The 18,276-nt window shown below is 33.4% G+C and overlaps 2 protein-coding genes across 8 annotated transcripts; one reads left to right on the forward strand and one right to left on the reverse strand.

The window, feature by feature from the left end:
• The first annotated feature begins 1,320 nt into the window (after positions 1–1,320).
• Positions 1,321–9,063, forward strand: si:dkey-11f4.14 (suppressor of Mek1). 7 transcript variants are annotated; one of them, XM_051101053.1, is made up of 13 exons: positions 1,321–1,356; positions 1,466–1,593; positions 1,989–2,279; positions 2,845–3,084; positions 3,178–3,309; positions 3,883–3,945; positions 4,538–4,621; positions 4,784–4,912; positions 5,289–5,414; positions 5,819–5,941; positions 6,347–6,475; positions 6,879–7,001; positions 7,917–9,063. In XM_051101053.1, exons 2-13 carry the CDS (start codon positions 1,536–1,538, stop codon positions 7,949–7,951), a joined length of 1,533 nt encoding a protein of 510 aa, XP_050957010.1. In that variant the 5' UTR covers positions 1,321–1,356; positions 1,466–1,535; the 3' UTR covers positions 7,952–9,063. The 7 variants fall into 7 exon arrangements, with proteins under 7 accessions (XP_050957010.1, XP_050957011.1, XP_050957012.1 ...); XM_051101054.1 differs by having other exon boundaries at positions 1,356–1,593; positions 4,538–4,609; XM_051101055.1 differs by lacking the exon at positions 5,819–5,941 and having other exon boundaries at positions 1,356–1,593.
• A 1,097-nt stretch (positions 9,064–10,160) lies between these two features.
• Positions 10,161–13,344, reverse strand: bzw1b (basic leucine zipper and W2 domains 1b). Its single transcript, XM_051101060.1, has 12 exons — positions 13,201–13,344; positions 12,764–12,836; positions 12,248–12,424; positions 12,061–12,155; positions 11,922–11,987; positions 11,690–11,825; positions 11,510–11,619; positions 11,229–11,399; positions 10,988–11,134; positions 10,734–10,872; positions 10,516–10,638; positions 10,161–10,442 (listed from the first exon to the last, which is right to left on the reverse strand). Exons 2-12 carry the CDS (start codon positions 12,825–12,827, stop codon positions 10,414–10,416), a joined length of 1,257 nt encoding a protein of 418 aa, XP_050957017.1. The 5' UTR covers positions 12,828–12,836; positions 13,201–13,344; the 3' UTR covers positions 10,161–10,413.
• Between the last annotated feature and the right edge of the window lie 4,932 nt (positions 13,345–18,276).

Below are 18,276 nucleotides of genomic sequence, written 5' to 3' on the forward strand. Positions count from 1 at the left end.
ACTACTTTGAGGATTTAAATGTTTAAAACACATTTAATTTTAATGAAAAGTGGTGCTTTATTTCTACGTCAGTCTGCTAATCAAATAAGCAAGTCAGTGACTGATCATGTTATGCTGGGATAACATGAAATATTAGGTTTCAGCTTTGACAAAAAGCTTGTCCAATCCCTGTGTAGACCTTAGTCGGGGAAGATAGACGCCATATTGAATTTTATATAGATGAAAAAAGGCTGTGAGGAATAGACTTAAAGTCTTCCCAAAGGCACATGCAATATTTCAAAATATTTCAAAACTTTTTTATAGACTCTTTTGTCAGAAATTTAATGGTGCTACCCTGACAAGGTTTATTACAGTAGGCTATGTATGTATTACAGTAGGCTTTTGTGTATCAGACACATTGAAATGCAAAAAGTTCACATCATTTGCATTTATCCAGTGATCCACACATACATGCCAAACCAACAAGAACTCTAATGGTCTCTAAGGTCTAATGTTAAGTTTAGGTTTGGACTCTGCTTCAAAAATGTACACAAATGTGCTTTTATATGTAATAAAAATGTGATACGAGATAAACTTTTAAGGTTTTAAATTAAATATATAACTTTTCTGATCTGCTACCACAAATGAATGGTGTTTGTATAGCTGTATGAATGTTCTTTTTGAATGTTAATAATTCTAGAAATCCTCCCATAGAGTAAACGTATTTAAGTCTGTAAATCTGTATTTATTAGCATAACTATTGAAAACTACCTTCGGATTTGTACACCATGTAAATAAATTTGCAATTCGACTTTGAATGCTCTTCTTGTATTTATTTATTGTTTTATTTATTTCTTTTTTTGCGTTCAATATATAGAAGAAATAAACTCATACAGGTTTGGAATCATTTGAGGTTAATTAAAAAACGAATTTTCATTTTTGAGTAAGTACAATTTTTTATTTAAATATACTTTCAAAACTGATTCCTGTGATCAACGCAGAATTTTCATCAGCCATTACTCCAGTCTTCAGTATCACATGATCCTTTGGAAATCATTCTAATACATTGATTTATTATCAATGTTGAAAACAGTTTTTGCTGCTTAATATTTTTTGGAACCTGTAATATATATATATAGAGAGAGAGAGAGTACTATTTTGAATAAATGCTGTTCTTTTATTTAACTCATACAGGTTTGGAATCATTTGAGTTTAATTAAAAAACGAATTTTCATTTTTGAGTGAACTATCCCTTTAACAACAGTTAAAAAAAAAGGCGAAGCTTAGTGTGACTGGATAAGCAGATCAAGATTTAAATAACAAAACTTTTCCTTTGAGGAAGTTAAGGTGTGGCAACTTACAATACAGCAGTCAGAGGTAAAATTGTCAGATACGTCTACATTTAAACTACCAATTCATGTTTGAACTACAGTTTCAGACTCATACGAATGTTTAAAAGCCACTCACTGCTAGAGTCTCACTACAGATTCCTTGAGGGTGGGTGGATGGACTGGTTTACCTGGATCAGCTGATCAGACATGCGAAAGTGAAAGAAAATGACAGCTCTCTGGGAAGTGTTTTATCTTTTCGTCTGTGTATTATTGTCAAAATACAGTAAGTAATGTTGTTTATAATTGAAAATAGTCTGTGTAATGTTGTAAATACTATTGAAAGTTGTTAATTAGATGTATTGATTTTAGTAAGCTGTTCTATTTATAATGGGTTGTATAACAAGTGCTTCCTCTTGCGCTTCAGAACATGACCAGGTTACGCAAACAATGAATTAGACTGTATCCACAAAATTGTTGTTGTTGTTGTTGAACTAATGTTAAAGACAATTAAGGCTCCAGTAGCAGCAAAGAATGTATTTAGGACCTGTTAGGAAACAAGCTAAAACACTGTTGTATTGGAGTTTCGTTTTCGTTTTAAAAAGTTGTTAACTTTTAGATGTTTTAAATGAGTATGTTTTAGGCTGAACCCTGATTTTTCCCTCTATAAATGTTGTTCAGATGCTGTAACTGCTGTCATTTATGTTGAGAATGGGAAGAACATGACCTTAGATCCATATATACCAGGAGAGCCTGAAGAGATTTTGTGGACGTTCAACGGAAACAAGGTGGCTGAATATGATTCAACTGGCTTTCAAGAATACGGTCAGTTCCGAGGAAGATCAGAGATTGAATTTACTACTGCAAAACTCACTGTTCGTCGAATGTCCAGCCAGGACAGTGGTATTTATAGGTCTGTAATACAGATCAATGGAAGGCAGCAAAATTCTGAAAATAAAGTTCAAGTTATTGGTAAGTGACTTTATGAAAATGAGATTAAAATTAAACACAATATTGTAGGCTAGTACTATTTTAATGTTGGTCTGGTTGGCATGTAAGCACAGCTGTGCTGCTCACCTGTAAAACTGGTGAAGCTTGATGATCAAGTAAATCACAAAGCATAACATTCTCTACCAACAATGCTGGTTTTTCAAGCAAAGACGCTCCCATAGTTTCTGTTGATAAATGTAATGGATGGGTTATTGTGTGATGGGATGAACACAGCATTCATATACTTTCTAAGAAGTGATTTATTTATAGTATGCTGAATACTATAGTATTAGTCACTATCAACTGATGTGACTCAAATTGAAAATCATAATTTAATTAAATTAAAATTAAGCTTAAAATGTACTTAAGTTGCAAAAATAAGCAATAATACAATATCAAATGGAACACCTGTGTACAGCAAAAGGGTATATTTTTCAAACATTTATGCATTTTGTATCTATGAGATTTAGCTCAGAGTATTGTAATTAAAAAGCATTTACTACGTATATAGTATCTACAAGTCTAATTTTCTCTATGTTCCCCTCAGATGCTGTGCAGGAGCCTAGTGTGACCTGTAAACTGAACACTTCTACAAAAATACTATTTTGTTCAGTGTCATCTCAGATTCAAGTAACCTATGAATGGACTGGATCAGATTTGATAAAACACTCTGGGCAAGAGTTTCCTGTCAGCAAGGAGGAGAAGCCAGATTCAGTCTTTACATGCACTGTGAAAAATGAAGTTAGCCGAAAGAATACCAGCTTTGCTTTGAAGGACTGCCCTATAGGTCTATTTCATGCACATTACAATAACTGCTGAAGTACAGTGTTCATGATGAACCTGGGTTATGATTATTTATTTTTTATGTTCTTTTAATTAGATTTACTACATCCAGATAATATAAGCGAGAATGATAATATAACTCTACCAGTTGTATTATTCATCATCAGTGCTGTTATCATCATCATAGTGGCAGTTGTGATGTATTTCATTTGCAAAAGAAGAAACAAGGGTAAGAGATATAGGTGTTCATAAAAAAATATGATATGGCTTTCAGTTTCCCATACGCTACTAGTCAAACGTTTTTGAACAGTGAGATATTAAATATTTATTAATTTATTTTTTTTTTTTTTTTTTTTTTTAACACCAAGCCTGCATTTATTTGATTTTTTTTTTTTTTTTTGTATTTAAATAACTGTTTTCTATTTTCTAAGTATTTTTTTGAGCAGCAAATATTAATATTAGAATGATTTCTGAAGGATCGTGTGACTGGAGTGATGATGATAAAAATTCAGCTTTGAAATCACAGGAATAAATTATATTTTAAAATATATTAAAATAGAAAATTTATTTTAAATAATAAAAATATTTCAAAATTTTACTGCAGAAGAGACTTGTTTTAAAAAAAACAACTTTTGACTGGTAGTGTATGTGCAAAAATAACATAGTTTAGCATAGTTTTCTCCAGTTAGATTCAAGACGACCTGGAGTTAAAAGTGAATCTTTATTTTGTGCTTTTTGGTTTGAATTTTAATTGATGCTCTTGAAATGTAATGCATTATGAATTATCTTCTGTGTTATTTAGCTAAAGATAAAGATAGCACACCAAAAATGGAAACGAATGAATTATCAAGTGCAGAAGCGCAAGGTAAGTTTAAAAAGATTATTTTCACAACTTTAAAGATTTGAATCTGAGCATTGAGACCTGTAAAGCATATATTTTGGTGCTAATATATATATATATATACATATATATATATAGAAACTTTGTGGCAGCCTCTGAGCAGTTGCATTGAAAAACATTCAATCACAATCATTAGCAAATGATGGCTTTCATCCACTCTCAGATTATTTACTCTAACACAACTAATTTTTATGTGGTTTGTTTACTCCAAAAAGTTGTTCTAACGCTGCATTAGGACAGATTAAAAAAAAATGTCCAGCTCCCACTTGACAATTTTATGGCAGTGCATAGTTACCATTTGTAAGGCACGTATATCTGCAAAAATAATAATAATAATAATAATAATAATAAATAAAAAATAAAAACATAACAGAATGCAAATCCTGAGATTAATATCTCTCTTGTGCTCTGATTGTCAGCTGACAGTCAGAATGACGGTCCTCGTGTACACAAGTAACTAATTAGAACCTCAATTAATTATGTTATTAACACAAAATATACATAAAATCTATGATAATTTATTTTCTTTTTCTTTTTCGTTTTTTTAAACATGAAGATGTTATCCAGCCTCTCATGAGCATTCATTATGAAGTGAACAAGGTAGAAAAGAGCATTCGTGATGATGCAGGTAATAAAAGTGGTAAGTGGTTCTAAGCAACAACAGGTAGTTTGGAGTGTAAAATATGTTTATGGTTGATAAGTCTGGAATTTTAAATAAAATATACGACATGCATAAGGGCTATAAATTTAAAATATATATATATATATATATATAATTTATTTATTTTTATTTTTTTTACAGATGAAGATGTTAACCGGTCCCTCACAAACCATCATAATACAAAGAACAATGAAGAACCGAACATGAGTGAAGGTGCAAATAAGACTGAGAAAACTAAAGAAGCAGAAAGGACAGCTGGTAATGAAAGTGGTAAGTTCAAAGTCTGAAGCAACAATGTGTAGTTTGTTGTGTAAAAACATCTATGGTTGATAAGTCTGGAATTTTAAACAAAATATACATGACATGCAAGGGCTATGAGGGCTAATACCAACAAGGCCTGTGTGAAAATCTATTTGCCCCTCTAGTTACTCATTACTGAATCTATGAAGCTGCATTAATAATGGCGCTCAGCTGGACTAGACACAATCAGGCCTGATTACTACCAGCACAAAATAAAACTTTTTCAACAACATGAAGTTGGTTAAAAGGTCTTACCCAGTAAAACACATTTACCAGCCGTCTGTGACTTTGCATGTATTAACCTCAAACTGGGTCTCTTTTAATTTTATTTTTTTAATTTTTAAAGATGAAGATGTTAACCAGCCCTTCAAAAACAAACATGATGCAGAGAAAAATGAAAAACAGTACATAAGTGAAGATGTAGCTAAGTATGAGAAAAATGAAGCAGATCTGATGAATGATCATGAAAGTGGTAAGTGCAAAGTTCTAAGCAACAACGTGTAGTTTGGAGTGTAAAAATATATCTATGGTTGGTACATCTGGAACATCAAACAAAATATACATGACATGCACAAGAGCTATAAAGCGAAATAAAACCAATCAGGCCTGTGTGAAAATCTGTTTGCCCCTCTAGTTACTAATTCCTAAATCTATGAAACTGCATTAATAATAGGGCTCAGCTGGACTAGACACAACAAGGCCTGATTACTACCAGCACAAAATATATTTTTTTTCAACAGCATGAAGTTGGTTAAAAGGTCTTACCCAGTAACAAACATTTAAAAGAAATAGGAATCTGTTTGTGTCTTTGCATGTATTAACCACAAACTGAATCTCATTTTATTTATTTTATTATTATTATTTGTTTTTTTAAAGATGAAGATGTTAACCAGTCCCTCACAAACAGTCATAATGCAGAGAACAATGAAGAATGCATAAGTGAAGATGCAGATAAGACTGAGAAAAATTATACAGTACTGATGGATGATCATAAAAGTGGTAAGTGAAAAGTTCTATGCAACAATGTGTAGTTTGGAGTGCAAAAATATTTCTATAGTTGATAAGTCTCTAACGTCAAACAAAATATACATGACATGCACAAGAGCTATAAAGCGAAATAAAACCAACCAGGCCTGTGTGAAAATCTGTTTGCCCCTCTAGTTACTAATTCCTAAATCTATGAAACTGCATTAATAATAGGACTCAGCTGGACTAGACACAACAAGGCCTGATTACTACCAGCACAAAATATAGTTTTTTCAACAGCATGAAGTTGGTTAAAAGGTCTTACCCAGTAACAAACATTTAAAACAAAAGGGAATCTGTCTGTGTCTTTGCATGTATTAACCACAAACTGAATCTCATTTTATTTATTTTTATTTTTATTGTTATTATTTTTTTAAGATGAAGATGTTAACCGGTCCCTCACAAACAGTCATGATGCAGAGAACAATGAAGAACCGAACATAAGTGAAGATGCAGATAAGACTGAGAAAAATGAAGAAGCAGAAAGGACAGCTGGTAATGAATGTGGTAAGTGCAAAGTCCGAAGCAACAATGAATAGTTTGTTGTGTAAACATATCTTTATGGTTGATAAGTCTGGAATTTTAAACAAAATATACATGACATGCAAGGGCTATAAAGGAAGTTATCTAATACCAACAAGGCCTGTGTGAAAATCTGTTTGCCCCTCTAGTTACTTATTTCTGAATCTATGAAGCTGCATTAAAATTGGCACTCAGCTGGACTAGACACAACCAGGCCAGATTACTACCAGCACAATAATATATTTTTTTTTCAACAGCATGAAGTTGGTTAAAAGGTCTTACCCAGTAACAAACATTTAAAAGAATTAGGAATCTGTCTGTGTCTTTGCATGTATTAACCACAAACTGAATCTCATTTTATTTATTTTTATTTTTATTTTTTTTAAAGATGCAGATGTTAACCAGTCCCTCACAAACAGTCATAATGCAGAGAGCAATGCAGAATGCATAAGTGAAGATGCAGATAAGACTGAGAAAACTGATACAGAACTGATGGATGATAATGAAAGTGGTAAGTGCAAAGTTCTAAGCAACAATGTGTAGTTTGGAGTGCAAAAATATTTCTATGGTTGATAAGTCTCTAATGTCAAACAAAATATGCATTACATGCACAAGAGCTATAAAGCGAAATAATAATGAACAGGCCTGTGTCAGAATGTGTTTGCCCCTCTAGTTACAGTACTAATTCCTGAATCTATGAAGCTGCATTAATAATGGGGCTCATCTGGACTAGACACAACCAGGCCTGATTACTACCTGCACAAAGCATAACTTTTTCAGCAGCATGAAGTTGGTTAAAGGGTCTTACCTAGTAACACACATTTACCAGGCAAGGGCAGCTGTCTGTGGCTTTGCATGTATTAACCACAAACTGGGTCTCGTTTAATTTAATTTAATTTAATTTTTAATTTTTATTTATTTATTTATTTATTTAAATTTTTCTAGATGAAGATCTTAACCAGCCCCTCAAAAACAATCATGATGCGGAGAACCATGAAAAACAATACATAAGTGAAGATATATAGCAATCACAAAGCAAAATGCTAATGTTTCTTTTTCAGAAAATGCCATAGTCTCATTGTTTAGCTCAATACATTGATGTAATTACAGTAGCTCACTCTCCCTGTTTTCATAGTATATAGCACATAGCAAGTTAATTGCACTTGAATGTTTTTTTTTTTTCATAACATTATTGCATTTAGTTTTGATTAAACTAAACTTAAATAATGCATTAGTTGTAATCTTTAACAGTAGAACAGAATTAGAAACAGGGTAAAGCACATTCAGACATTTTGTTGAGAAACTGCCATTCCACAATGCAGAAAGCAATTTTCACTCTTTAGTATCTACTGTACCTAACATATCTGTGAAACTCGGCAGAAAAAGCTGGAGCTATTGTTTTATAAACAAACAATTTGTGTTCTAGGTGAAGACCTTCACAATCATGAAGATGATGAGTAGGAAATGTATGAAGTTCAAGACCTCACTGAACCAGCACAAGACAGTACTAGCAACGAGTAGCAAGTTAAATGACAAGCACTGAGCAGCTGGGACACAGAAATCACTGTAACACTTTACAATAAGGTTTATTTGGTAACATTAATACATTAAGTGACATGAACTAACAATGAAGAATATATCTTTACAGCATTTATTAACATTTCAATACGAATAATGATAATGTTGTTGCTGTTGTGTATTTTTGGGTATTATTATTATTATTATTATTATTATTATTGAACATCTTATGAACTAACATGTTAGTTCACAGTGCATTACCATGTTAACAGATACAACTTTTGTATTGTAAATGCTCTGCGGTTACTAGGATTAATAGATGCTGTACAAGTATTGTTCATGTTAAGAAATATTGTATCTAATGCAAACAAATTAAACCTTATCATGAAGTGTTACTGAAATAACTTGTATTTGGATCCTGCTGTGTTTATGGGCCATTCTACAGAACTGGTACAAACTGCACTGATATTTTGGTACAGTAAATATATCAAAACTTAATTTCTGATTAGTAATATGCATTATTAAGAACTTCATTTAGATAACTTTAAAGACAATTTTCTCAGTATTTTGATTTTTTTTTTTTTTTTTTTTTCCAAACCCTCAGATTCCAGATTTTCAAATAGTTGTATCTCAGCCAAATATTGTCCTATCCTAACAAACCAGACATCAATTGCAAGCTTATTTATTCAGCTTTCAGCTGGTTTTGTGGTCCAGGGTCACATTTAAAAAACATTTAGGATTTCAAATCTTAGATGTGTACTCAGATCCTTCTATTATCGTTTGAAACCCAAAATGATATTTAAAATATCAGTAAGCTTAAAATATTTAAAATCATCATTTATTGGTTACTTTCAATTGGGAGGTGGCTGTCCCGAACCCTAAACCCTAAATTTCACCTTATGAAAATGATATTGAAATGATTTTTTTTTTCCATTGTGGTTTTAAAAAATATATATTTGATTTCTTTTTAAATTAAAGTTTGATATACATGTGTGTGTGTGTGTGTGTGTGTGTGTGTAAATTAATTGATTAAAATAAAAATGCATTTTTTCAATGGCTACCAAAACAGTGTATGTTTTCTATAAATGAACACCGTTCAGAACTGTGCTAGCTCATTAGCATCTTTGAGCTAAGCTCAAAGTACTTCAAATCATCACTACGGTAAGTTACAACCAAAACATGTCGTCATTGTTTCAGTAGTGACAAATGGGAACATAATCCTTTATTAGGGAAAATAAATAATTTTAGTACAGTCATGCAATATTGTATTTCAGTATGTAGTGTTTTAGCAGAGTTAAAATTCTGTAAGGTGATCACTACCAAAACATTACTGTCACTACAACATATGTCCAATCAAAAATAAAGTATATTGAAATATCAACTAAGATGTTATGATAGCATTTAGTTCAATATGCATTCAAAACAATGAATCCTTAACTTTAAGATCAATACGACTAACCTGGTCTCTGTAAAAATAAGTTAATAAGTGTGTGTGTATATGCAGAGTTCAGATGCAAAACCAGTTAAAAGCCATTTTGGTCAAAAATGAGATGATACTGGAGTGAATGCTCCTGACAGATTATACATCCAAATACTTTCACTTCAAACTCACTAAATTTCAGCCTTAGCCCAATCAGAAGTACCAGTACTTGCATAGAAACCTATACAAAGTAGCCAGAAAGAAATGCAAGTTTTAAAGAAATACAGCAGGTGGATTTAGAGGCTTTTGCATCAGAGATGTAGAGACGTGCATGTTCCAGTAATAATTTGGAGAGGAGGAAAAAAAAAAAAAAATTAAATAAAAAAAAAAAAAAAAAAAAAAAAAAAAAAAAAAACTCTATCTATCCTCTTAAAATAGAACAAGAATTAACTGCACAATTACTAGAAATGTGTACCTTGGATATTATACGGTGAAAGTTGCATACATACATTTGTGGGAAGAGGAGGTTTCCAAACATGGTGCTCCATAAGTAATAGTAAACATTCTCCTCCACTCAATTAAACTCACTTACCCCATTGAACATGAATTGACATGAACTACTCCATTCACATGACCAGACCACAAGAAACTGTTTCCTCCTCATTAAGGACAAGTACTTTAATCACATCAAGAAGGGAAAAAAAAAAAAAAAAAAAATTCCTGAAGACAGACTTGCATGATATTCTTTATTTTTATAAAAGTCAAAATAGACAAGATAAGTCACAATGGTGCTATTGTACTTAAACATCCAAAACAATTTCACCAACATCTTAAAAAGGTCTTAGATAAGAGTTCCACAGATGTGAGAACAATCATTCCTTCTTGATAAGGACTACAATTGCATCCTCAAGAAGACGGCACTTCTTACTAAAAAGACTTTAAAAGAGTGGTCCTCATTCCAGAGTGAAGCAACCTGGCTTCAGTCTCAGTCCGTTTCCTCCTCAGACTCGGATTCTGAAACAAGAGTTACTTCTTTAATAAGGGAACAACAACGAAACAACCATGTTTAATAGAGACCAATATTCACCTTCTTCAGCATTTTTCAGCCACTCCACAAACTTCTTCATCTGCTCCAGGAAGACACTCTTTCCTTTAGCTAGGTGAGCTTCAGTATACCACTTAAGAACAGCCTCTTCACTCAAAACGTCCACTAAAGAAAGGGTGGAAAACATTAGAAAATGTTTAGGGACCATCCCATTAACGCTCTTCAGAATCATCATAGATTGCGCTTTTGAGAAACACTACCTTTATACAGCAGCAAAACGATCTTTTGGAAGGCTTTCATGAAGTGGATGTTGTCATAACAGTACTCTTGAACTCTCAGAAGCAGAGTCAGCTCAGACAGGCCCTGTGTGGAGAAGGCCTTCAGAAGCGGGCTGTGTTGCTGAGAAAGAGAAACAAAACTAGAAGTCAGGAATTAAGATTGGCATTGACTGATATATAGCAGTGAAACGGTAAATTGGCTCTCAACTAGGTTCCTTCTAAAAGCTTTGGCTTACCTTCAGGTGTTTAATGGCTTGCTCGGTGACCAGCTCCTCTTTCTTGTTCCATTCCACTGAGCTCATGACACTGGTCCACATGATGCCAATCATCAACTGCTCAGAGATGCTGCTCTTCTTCATTTCTTCCTTGCCATACGCAATGATCTAAAAGACAAAGCAGATAGCCCATATAGTTTAAGTACTGAAATCAAGTAATTACGATTCATCACTTGAATTTAAAGTAGAACGGTCTTCACACCTCTTTAAAAGAAACCCCTTGAGACATCTGCTCTTGGAGCTCTTTCTGAAGCTCCTTGCGAGCTCCTAACGACTGCTGGTTGCGTGCAAAATCAGACAGCTCCTTAAGGCCAGCATCAGTGAAATATTTCGAGAAGTGCTCATGGCTTCGCTTGTTCACTGGAAACAGCTCCTACAACAGAAGAGGTAACGACAAGTTATGAGTAGATGTTAAACCACAGCAGAACAATCAGCATTGAAATCGCACAGGTTCACACATGCAGTCAACGAATTAAGACTCACCATCAGCCGGTTGTCCATGCCAACCTTACGCAGACTGGCAGCCACAGAGTTAATGTCCTTCTCATTGATCCACGATTTGAACAGCTTCACAGCAAAGGCCGGAGACACACCTATTTAAAAATAACATTTAGTACAAAAGCAAAGAAATGAGAAAACCTGGCATGACCAAGTCAGACATACCTTCTTTGACCAAGTTGTCATTGAAGAGGCTGCTAAGGATTGAAGCTGGTAGGCTCCCATTAGCCAGTAAAATGCCAGCAAGCATGGCAAGCTTGTTACGCTCCGACTCACTGAACCCTTTTAAAAACAGGAGCAGCTGGAGGATAAAATGCACACATAAGAATTAGTTTAATGCACAACCTCAGGTCTTTGGTTAAACAAAGTTAAAGGATGAGACTTAGGTTCAAATTACCTTTTTAATCTCCTCCTCAAAACCTTTCTCCAGGTATTTGTAACGCCGGATTAACTTGTTAAAAACCTAAAAATCAGGCATGATTAAGACTCAATTTAAAAATGAATGCTTATTGCTAATACACAGAGACTTTAGATACCTGAGCATACGCTTTCATGGTCTTAACATCTTCTTGTGCTGTGAAGAGACAGAAGTTTGTCCGAGTCATGTCGTCGGATAAGGCACCTCCCGGAGCTAAAGGCAACAAAGACAAAAGGAAAAGCTCTACTTAAACGATGCTTCACAACCAAAACAAAGTAGATCCCAAGAATTCAATACCCACTTACCCAGCATTCCACCAGCCACCAGGATATCGAACAGGGTTTCTGCATAGCGCCGATAATCGAGCTTGGCACCAGAGGAATCTAGGAACTTGGCAACAGCTTCTAAATCAGTGCCAGTTTGATTTAATCCTTGTACAATGCTCTCCTGAAACTGTGTAGGGTCAAACCTCTCCTTTTCATCTGTTCAAAAGGAAGGACACAAGAAAATAAGCCGTGACGTTCAGTAAGGGTGCCTGGACTAGTTGTTACAAGGCCTAGACCATTAGTAACTACAAGGTTCAGAGTGAGAACATTCACTAGCTCACTCATTTTCACTAGCAGTGGTTTCAAACACCCATTTAAAAGTGATCTATATTAAGGTTATAGCAAAACTAAGGTAAAACACTCCGATTTAAAGGCAAGCTAGTATATGTGGCATGTCCATGTGTGATTCATTACTAAGAAAAACGGCTGTTAAGATAACTTCCACTAAGTTACACGTGACAACCTGCCCCGGTCTCACGTAAAACGAAAACATACCTCTTTTACGGGTCTTAAAACGCTGGCCTGTTAGCGTTGGCTTCTGCTGCTTTTGATTATTCATAAAAGACACCTTAAAAGAGGAAAACACAAAACGTTAGCGCAATTCACGTTGGCAAAAGAACTCAACGCGCTGTTGAGAAAGACAGGAGGAAGTTACTCTGTTTCAACTTCAGAGGAAACAAAAAAAAAAAAAAAAAAAAGCCATCCATTGTTACAGTGGTAACAACTGAAGAAAAAAACCTTAACTACCGACGCTGTTCAATGACATGGTTAAGAATATGTTACAACTCATTACTAACTATATAAAATACGATTTTTAAAAACACTAAAGTTTCAAACATGTATCACAGGGCCAATTACACTACCGAAAACATGAAATAAGCTTACGATAAACAATTTACAACCGAGAACAAATTTAAAACAGCAACACTTACCGAAATATATGAATAAAGACAACTGGTTCTAAGCAGTAAACTAATCAAACGAACAGTCACGAGTACACGTCACACAAAGTCGGCACGAGGCTGATAAAGGTTTGAAAAGGCTGGACTAGTACAATTGCACAGGGGGATCAGAAACGACGAATGCGTGGAAAATGTACAAAAGCAACTAAATAGCTCTGTTTTATCAGATTTTTTTTTGACAAGTACTATTTTGTTATATATATGCATACTTTCAAAATGTAAGTACTCTTAATATTTTGAAAAATATTACGTTAGGTCTAACTTGGTTACCCCTTTTGGCCAAATATAAATCGCTCGGTTTCCGGATTTCGTAATCATGAATCATATGGCTGATTCTTATGAAGACGCTACGTCAATAAAATGGCTAATAATTTACATATATTCTAGATCTTTTTTTTTCTTCTTCTTCTTTTTAAGTCTGTGTGTGTAGTGAACTTAAATATATATTTAAAGTGTCTCAAAACGTTTTTTCTTGTGATGTTGTTAGCATTGGCAGTATTTAACCCTGTAAAGCCTGGCAAAAAAAAAAAAAAAAAACTTTTTTTTTTTTTTTTTTTTTTTTGACTTACTAGTTTTTTAACAAACGTTAAAAAAGAGACATTCAGACAGATTATTATTATTATTATTATTATTATTATTATTATTATTATTATTATTATTATTATTATCATCATCATATTTCATACACCAGGTTTATATGGGTCATGTATGATAATTGGAGATTATGGATCTCATACTCGAGAAAAATTAAATAAATAACACATTAAGATGTATAATATTAGATATTTACATATTAACATATTTTTTTTAAAAGCAAAGTTATTTGTATGTTTACTTTAATATTATTTTTTTAAGGTAAAGATTTCAAAGCAGAAAGGCATGCGCACCTGTGTTGACCTGAAGAGGAAGCATTTAGAATTATACTAAGAAGCCTTTTCTTAGCTAAACATTTTGATCATTCAGAGGTCTTAGAGCAAGTTGAAGCTATTTTTTTTTTTTAACTTTGAACCAGCTACACTTTTTTTCAGTGTAGGCATAAAATCCTATTTATTATTATTATTATTATTATTATTATTATTTTTTTTTTTTTTTTTTTTTTTTTTTTTTACTGACTAGTTTTTTAACAAACGTTAAAAAAGAGACATTCAGACAGATTATTATTATTATTATTATTATCATATTTCATACACCAGGTTTATATGGGTCATGTATGATAATTGGAGATTATGGATCTCATACTCGAGAAAAATTAAATAAGTAAATAAATAACACATTAAGATGTATAATATTAGATATTTACATATTAACATTTTTTTTAAAAAACAAAGTTATTTGTATGTTTACTTTAATATTATTTTTTAAGGTAAAGATTTCAAAGCAGAAAGGCATGCGCACCTGTGTTGACCTGAAGAGGAAGCATTTAGAATTATACTAAGAAGCCATTTCTTAGCTAAACATTTTGATCATTCAGAGGTCTTAGAGCAAGTTGAAGCTATTTTTTTTTTTTTTTAACTTTGAACCAGCTACACTTTTTTTTTCAGTGTAGGCATAAAATCCTATTTATTCTTATTATTTACTATTATTATTTTTATTTATTTATTTATTTATTATTTTTTACTGACTAGTTTTTTTTTTTTTTTTTAAAATAAAAAAATAAAAAATAAAAAAACTTTTTTTGTTGAGCACCATATTTCATACACCAGGCTTATATGGCTCATGTATGACACTGAAGATTATGGATCTCATACTCAAGAAAAATAAAACAACAAACAAACAAACAAAATAAAGAAAGAACACATCAAGATGTATAATATTACATATTTACATACGTTTACTTTATTAAAAAAAAAAAATTAATAAGTAGAATGCAGAAAGCAGAAAGGCATGTGTACCTGTGTACCTACACCTACACTACAAAAGTAAATAAATAAATAAATACTTAAAAATAAAGGTGCTTCACTGTGCCATAGAAGAACTTTTTTTTTTTTTTTAGTCTAAATGGTTCCGAACAGAACCTTTAACATCTGAAGAACCTTTCCATTTCACAAAAGGCAAAAGAAGTTTCTTCAGATCATAAAAAGGTAAGAAAGAGTTGGTTCTTTAAAGAACCTTTGACTGAATGGTTCTTCTGTGGCATTGCTGTGAAGACCCTTTTAAAGCACCTTTTTTTTCTTAAAAGTGTGAGAAGCCTTTCCTTAGCTAAAAATGTTGATCATTTAGAGGTTTAGAAATTTAGCAATTATGATACATAAGCTTAATAGAGTTAAGGTTCCCAAAGAAACTTGTCTTTGTTTTAAGTTGCTCAAAGAACAAAAATATCCCTAAGTTCATCAGATCAGAGGAACCCCTAATGGTGTATTTCATTTTTATGGTGTTTTTTTTTTTTTTTTTTTTTTTTTTTTTTTAATAAAGAAAGTTTTTTGCAGTTTTGTATTTAACCTGCCAGTGAGACTGGTGATCCATCAAAATTTTACTTTTGAACATACATCATATATTCATTCTGTTGTACAGTGCATTTGGGTTATCATAAATTTGTTTCAGAAAGTATGCAAATATTTTAGATCCAGGGTAACATAACCTAATACGTCACAGTTATGAGTCAATACCTGGCAAAAGCTCTTGTGCTGTTGCACACTCTTTCCTGGAACAAAAAGTCTTTCACAACACTTTGCTGGGTCACATGACTGAGACATATAAAACTTGATTCCAGTATTTGTGACTAAGGTCACTGAATCCTTCAGTTGTGTTTCACTGAAACCTAACTTTAAACAGGAATAAAGATTTTGTATTTTAGATCCCATTAACATTAAAAGGTTAAAAATATTGAACATTCCAGTATGAACGTATATATGAAAATGACACAAACAGGTAGTTCATTTTTATAAAGAATCTCTCATGATGTTATGTATGATGTTTTAGCTTATACAAAACACAGCTGCTTTAAGACATTTTATAAGATTTTGAATGTGTTGTGTGTGAACATGCTTGAAAAGACTTGCCCTGTCTCCTTTTAGTGTTTGCTGTTATTATAAGACTAAGTGTGTTCTCTACACGTGATGTACATCAACCACAAAATAAAGCAAATAGCTTACTCAGCGTTTTGGTTCCTAGTCTGACAGAAAGTTCTGTTCATTCAAAGACACACCCAGTGCTTCACATGTTCTTTCCCATCCTTATTCCCAAGGGCAATAAAAGCAAAGATGCCCTCATTTATCTGACACACGTGACTGCAGACTATAATCATGACACCTATTTAGACTTTCTCAGCCTAGTATCACAGGATGTGATGCATGTGTACAGGTGAAATCCAGCATCTGAGCAGCGTTGAACTTCATCGTCATGACAGAGTACCCATCCACATGTATGTATGTCAAGTCATCTTTATTTATATATATTTTAACAATACAAGCCAATAGCAAGCCAGAGGCGACAGCGGCAAGGAACCAAACCTCCATCGGCGACAGAAAAGGAGAAAAAACCATGGCAGAAACCAGGTTCAGTTGGAGGGCCAGTTCTCCTCTGGCCAGACAAAACCAGCAGTTTAATTTCAGGCTGCAGCAAAGTCAGATTGTGCAGAGGACTCATCTTTAGGGTTCCTACAGTGTTTGGAAAAGTATGGAAAAGTATGGAATTTGAATTAAGTATTTTTCAGGTATAGAAAAGTATGGAAAAGAAAGCAGATATAAAAAAAGTATTTGTGTTTCCAGACATTTGCCCCTATTTAGTTAAAAAATATACAGACTTTTATGTGCGCACAAGAAACCATCAAACTTAGCATACAGGACAATGCACACTGAGCCACCTATTGTGCCACTGGCCCATTTCGCAATGTGGTTTATTGGCCTCTACGAACTATGCGTTAAAGAGACCTAAGGCCTTGACATATGACTGCAGTGACCATCTGATATGGAAACAGACTGGAGAACTCCAGCTGCTGCAGGAGTTTGTTTATTTAGCGTGGCACAACCACCCAATAGACCATTACAACAATCTAACTTTGAGGTCATAAACACATGAATTAGCGTTTCTGCATTTGACATTTACAGCATAGGTCGTAATTTTGATATATATTTTGGAGATGGAAAAATGCAGTTTTACAAATGCTAGAAACATTTCTTTCCAAGGAAAGATTGCTATTAAATAGCACACCTAGGTTCCTAACTGATGACGAAGAATTGACAGAGCAGACATCGAGTGTTAGACAGTGTTCTAGGTCACTACATGTGCAGGTTTTTCGCCCGATAATTAACACCTCTGTTTTTTCATAATTTAGCAGTAAGAATTTACTAGTCATCCAGTTTTTATATCAACTATGCATTCCGTTAGTTTTGCAAATTGGTATTTTTCGTCAGGCCGCAAAGAAATATAGAGCTGTGTATCATCAGCATAACAGTAAAAGCTAACACCATGTTTCCTGATGATAAGTGAAAAAGTAACCGTCCTAGTACTGAGCCCTGAGGTTCTCCATACTGCACTTGTGATCGGTATGATACCACTTCATTCACTGCTGTGACCTGATGATGGTCAGATAAGTATGATTTGAACCATGCCAATGCACTTTCACTAATGCCAACATAATTTTCTAGTCTATTTAAAAGTATGTTGTGGTCGATAGTGTCAAACGCAGAGCTAAGATCCAGTAGCACTAATAGAGAGATACAACCACAATCAGATGATAAGAGCAGGTCATTTGTAACTCTAGTGAGAGCAATCTCAGTACTATAATACAGTCTAAATCCTGACTGGAAAAATTCATAGATGACATTTTTCTCTAAGAAGGAATATAGTTGTGAGGATACTACCTTTTCTAGTATCTTTGTCAGAAAAGGGAGATTCAAGATTGGTCTGTAATTAACTAATTCTTTTCTGTCAAGTTGTGATTTTTTAATAAGAGTCTTAATAACAGCCAGTTTCAAGGTATCCAGTATGCATTCCTTCCTTCCTTCCTTCCTTCCTTCCTTCCTTCCTTCATTCGTTCCTTCGTTCCTTCCATTCTTCCTTCTTTCCTCCCTCTCTCCATTATGAGAATTGAGCACCTCTCCCTGA

Source organism: Labeo rohita, unplaced genomic scaffold (genome assembly GCF_022985175.1).
Source record: "Labeo rohita strain BAU-BD-2019 unplaced genomic scaffold, IGBB_LRoh.1.0 scaffold_122, whole genome shotgun sequence".
NCBI lineage: Eukaryota > Metazoa > Chordata > Actinopteri > Cypriniformes > Cyprinidae > Labeo > Labeo rohita.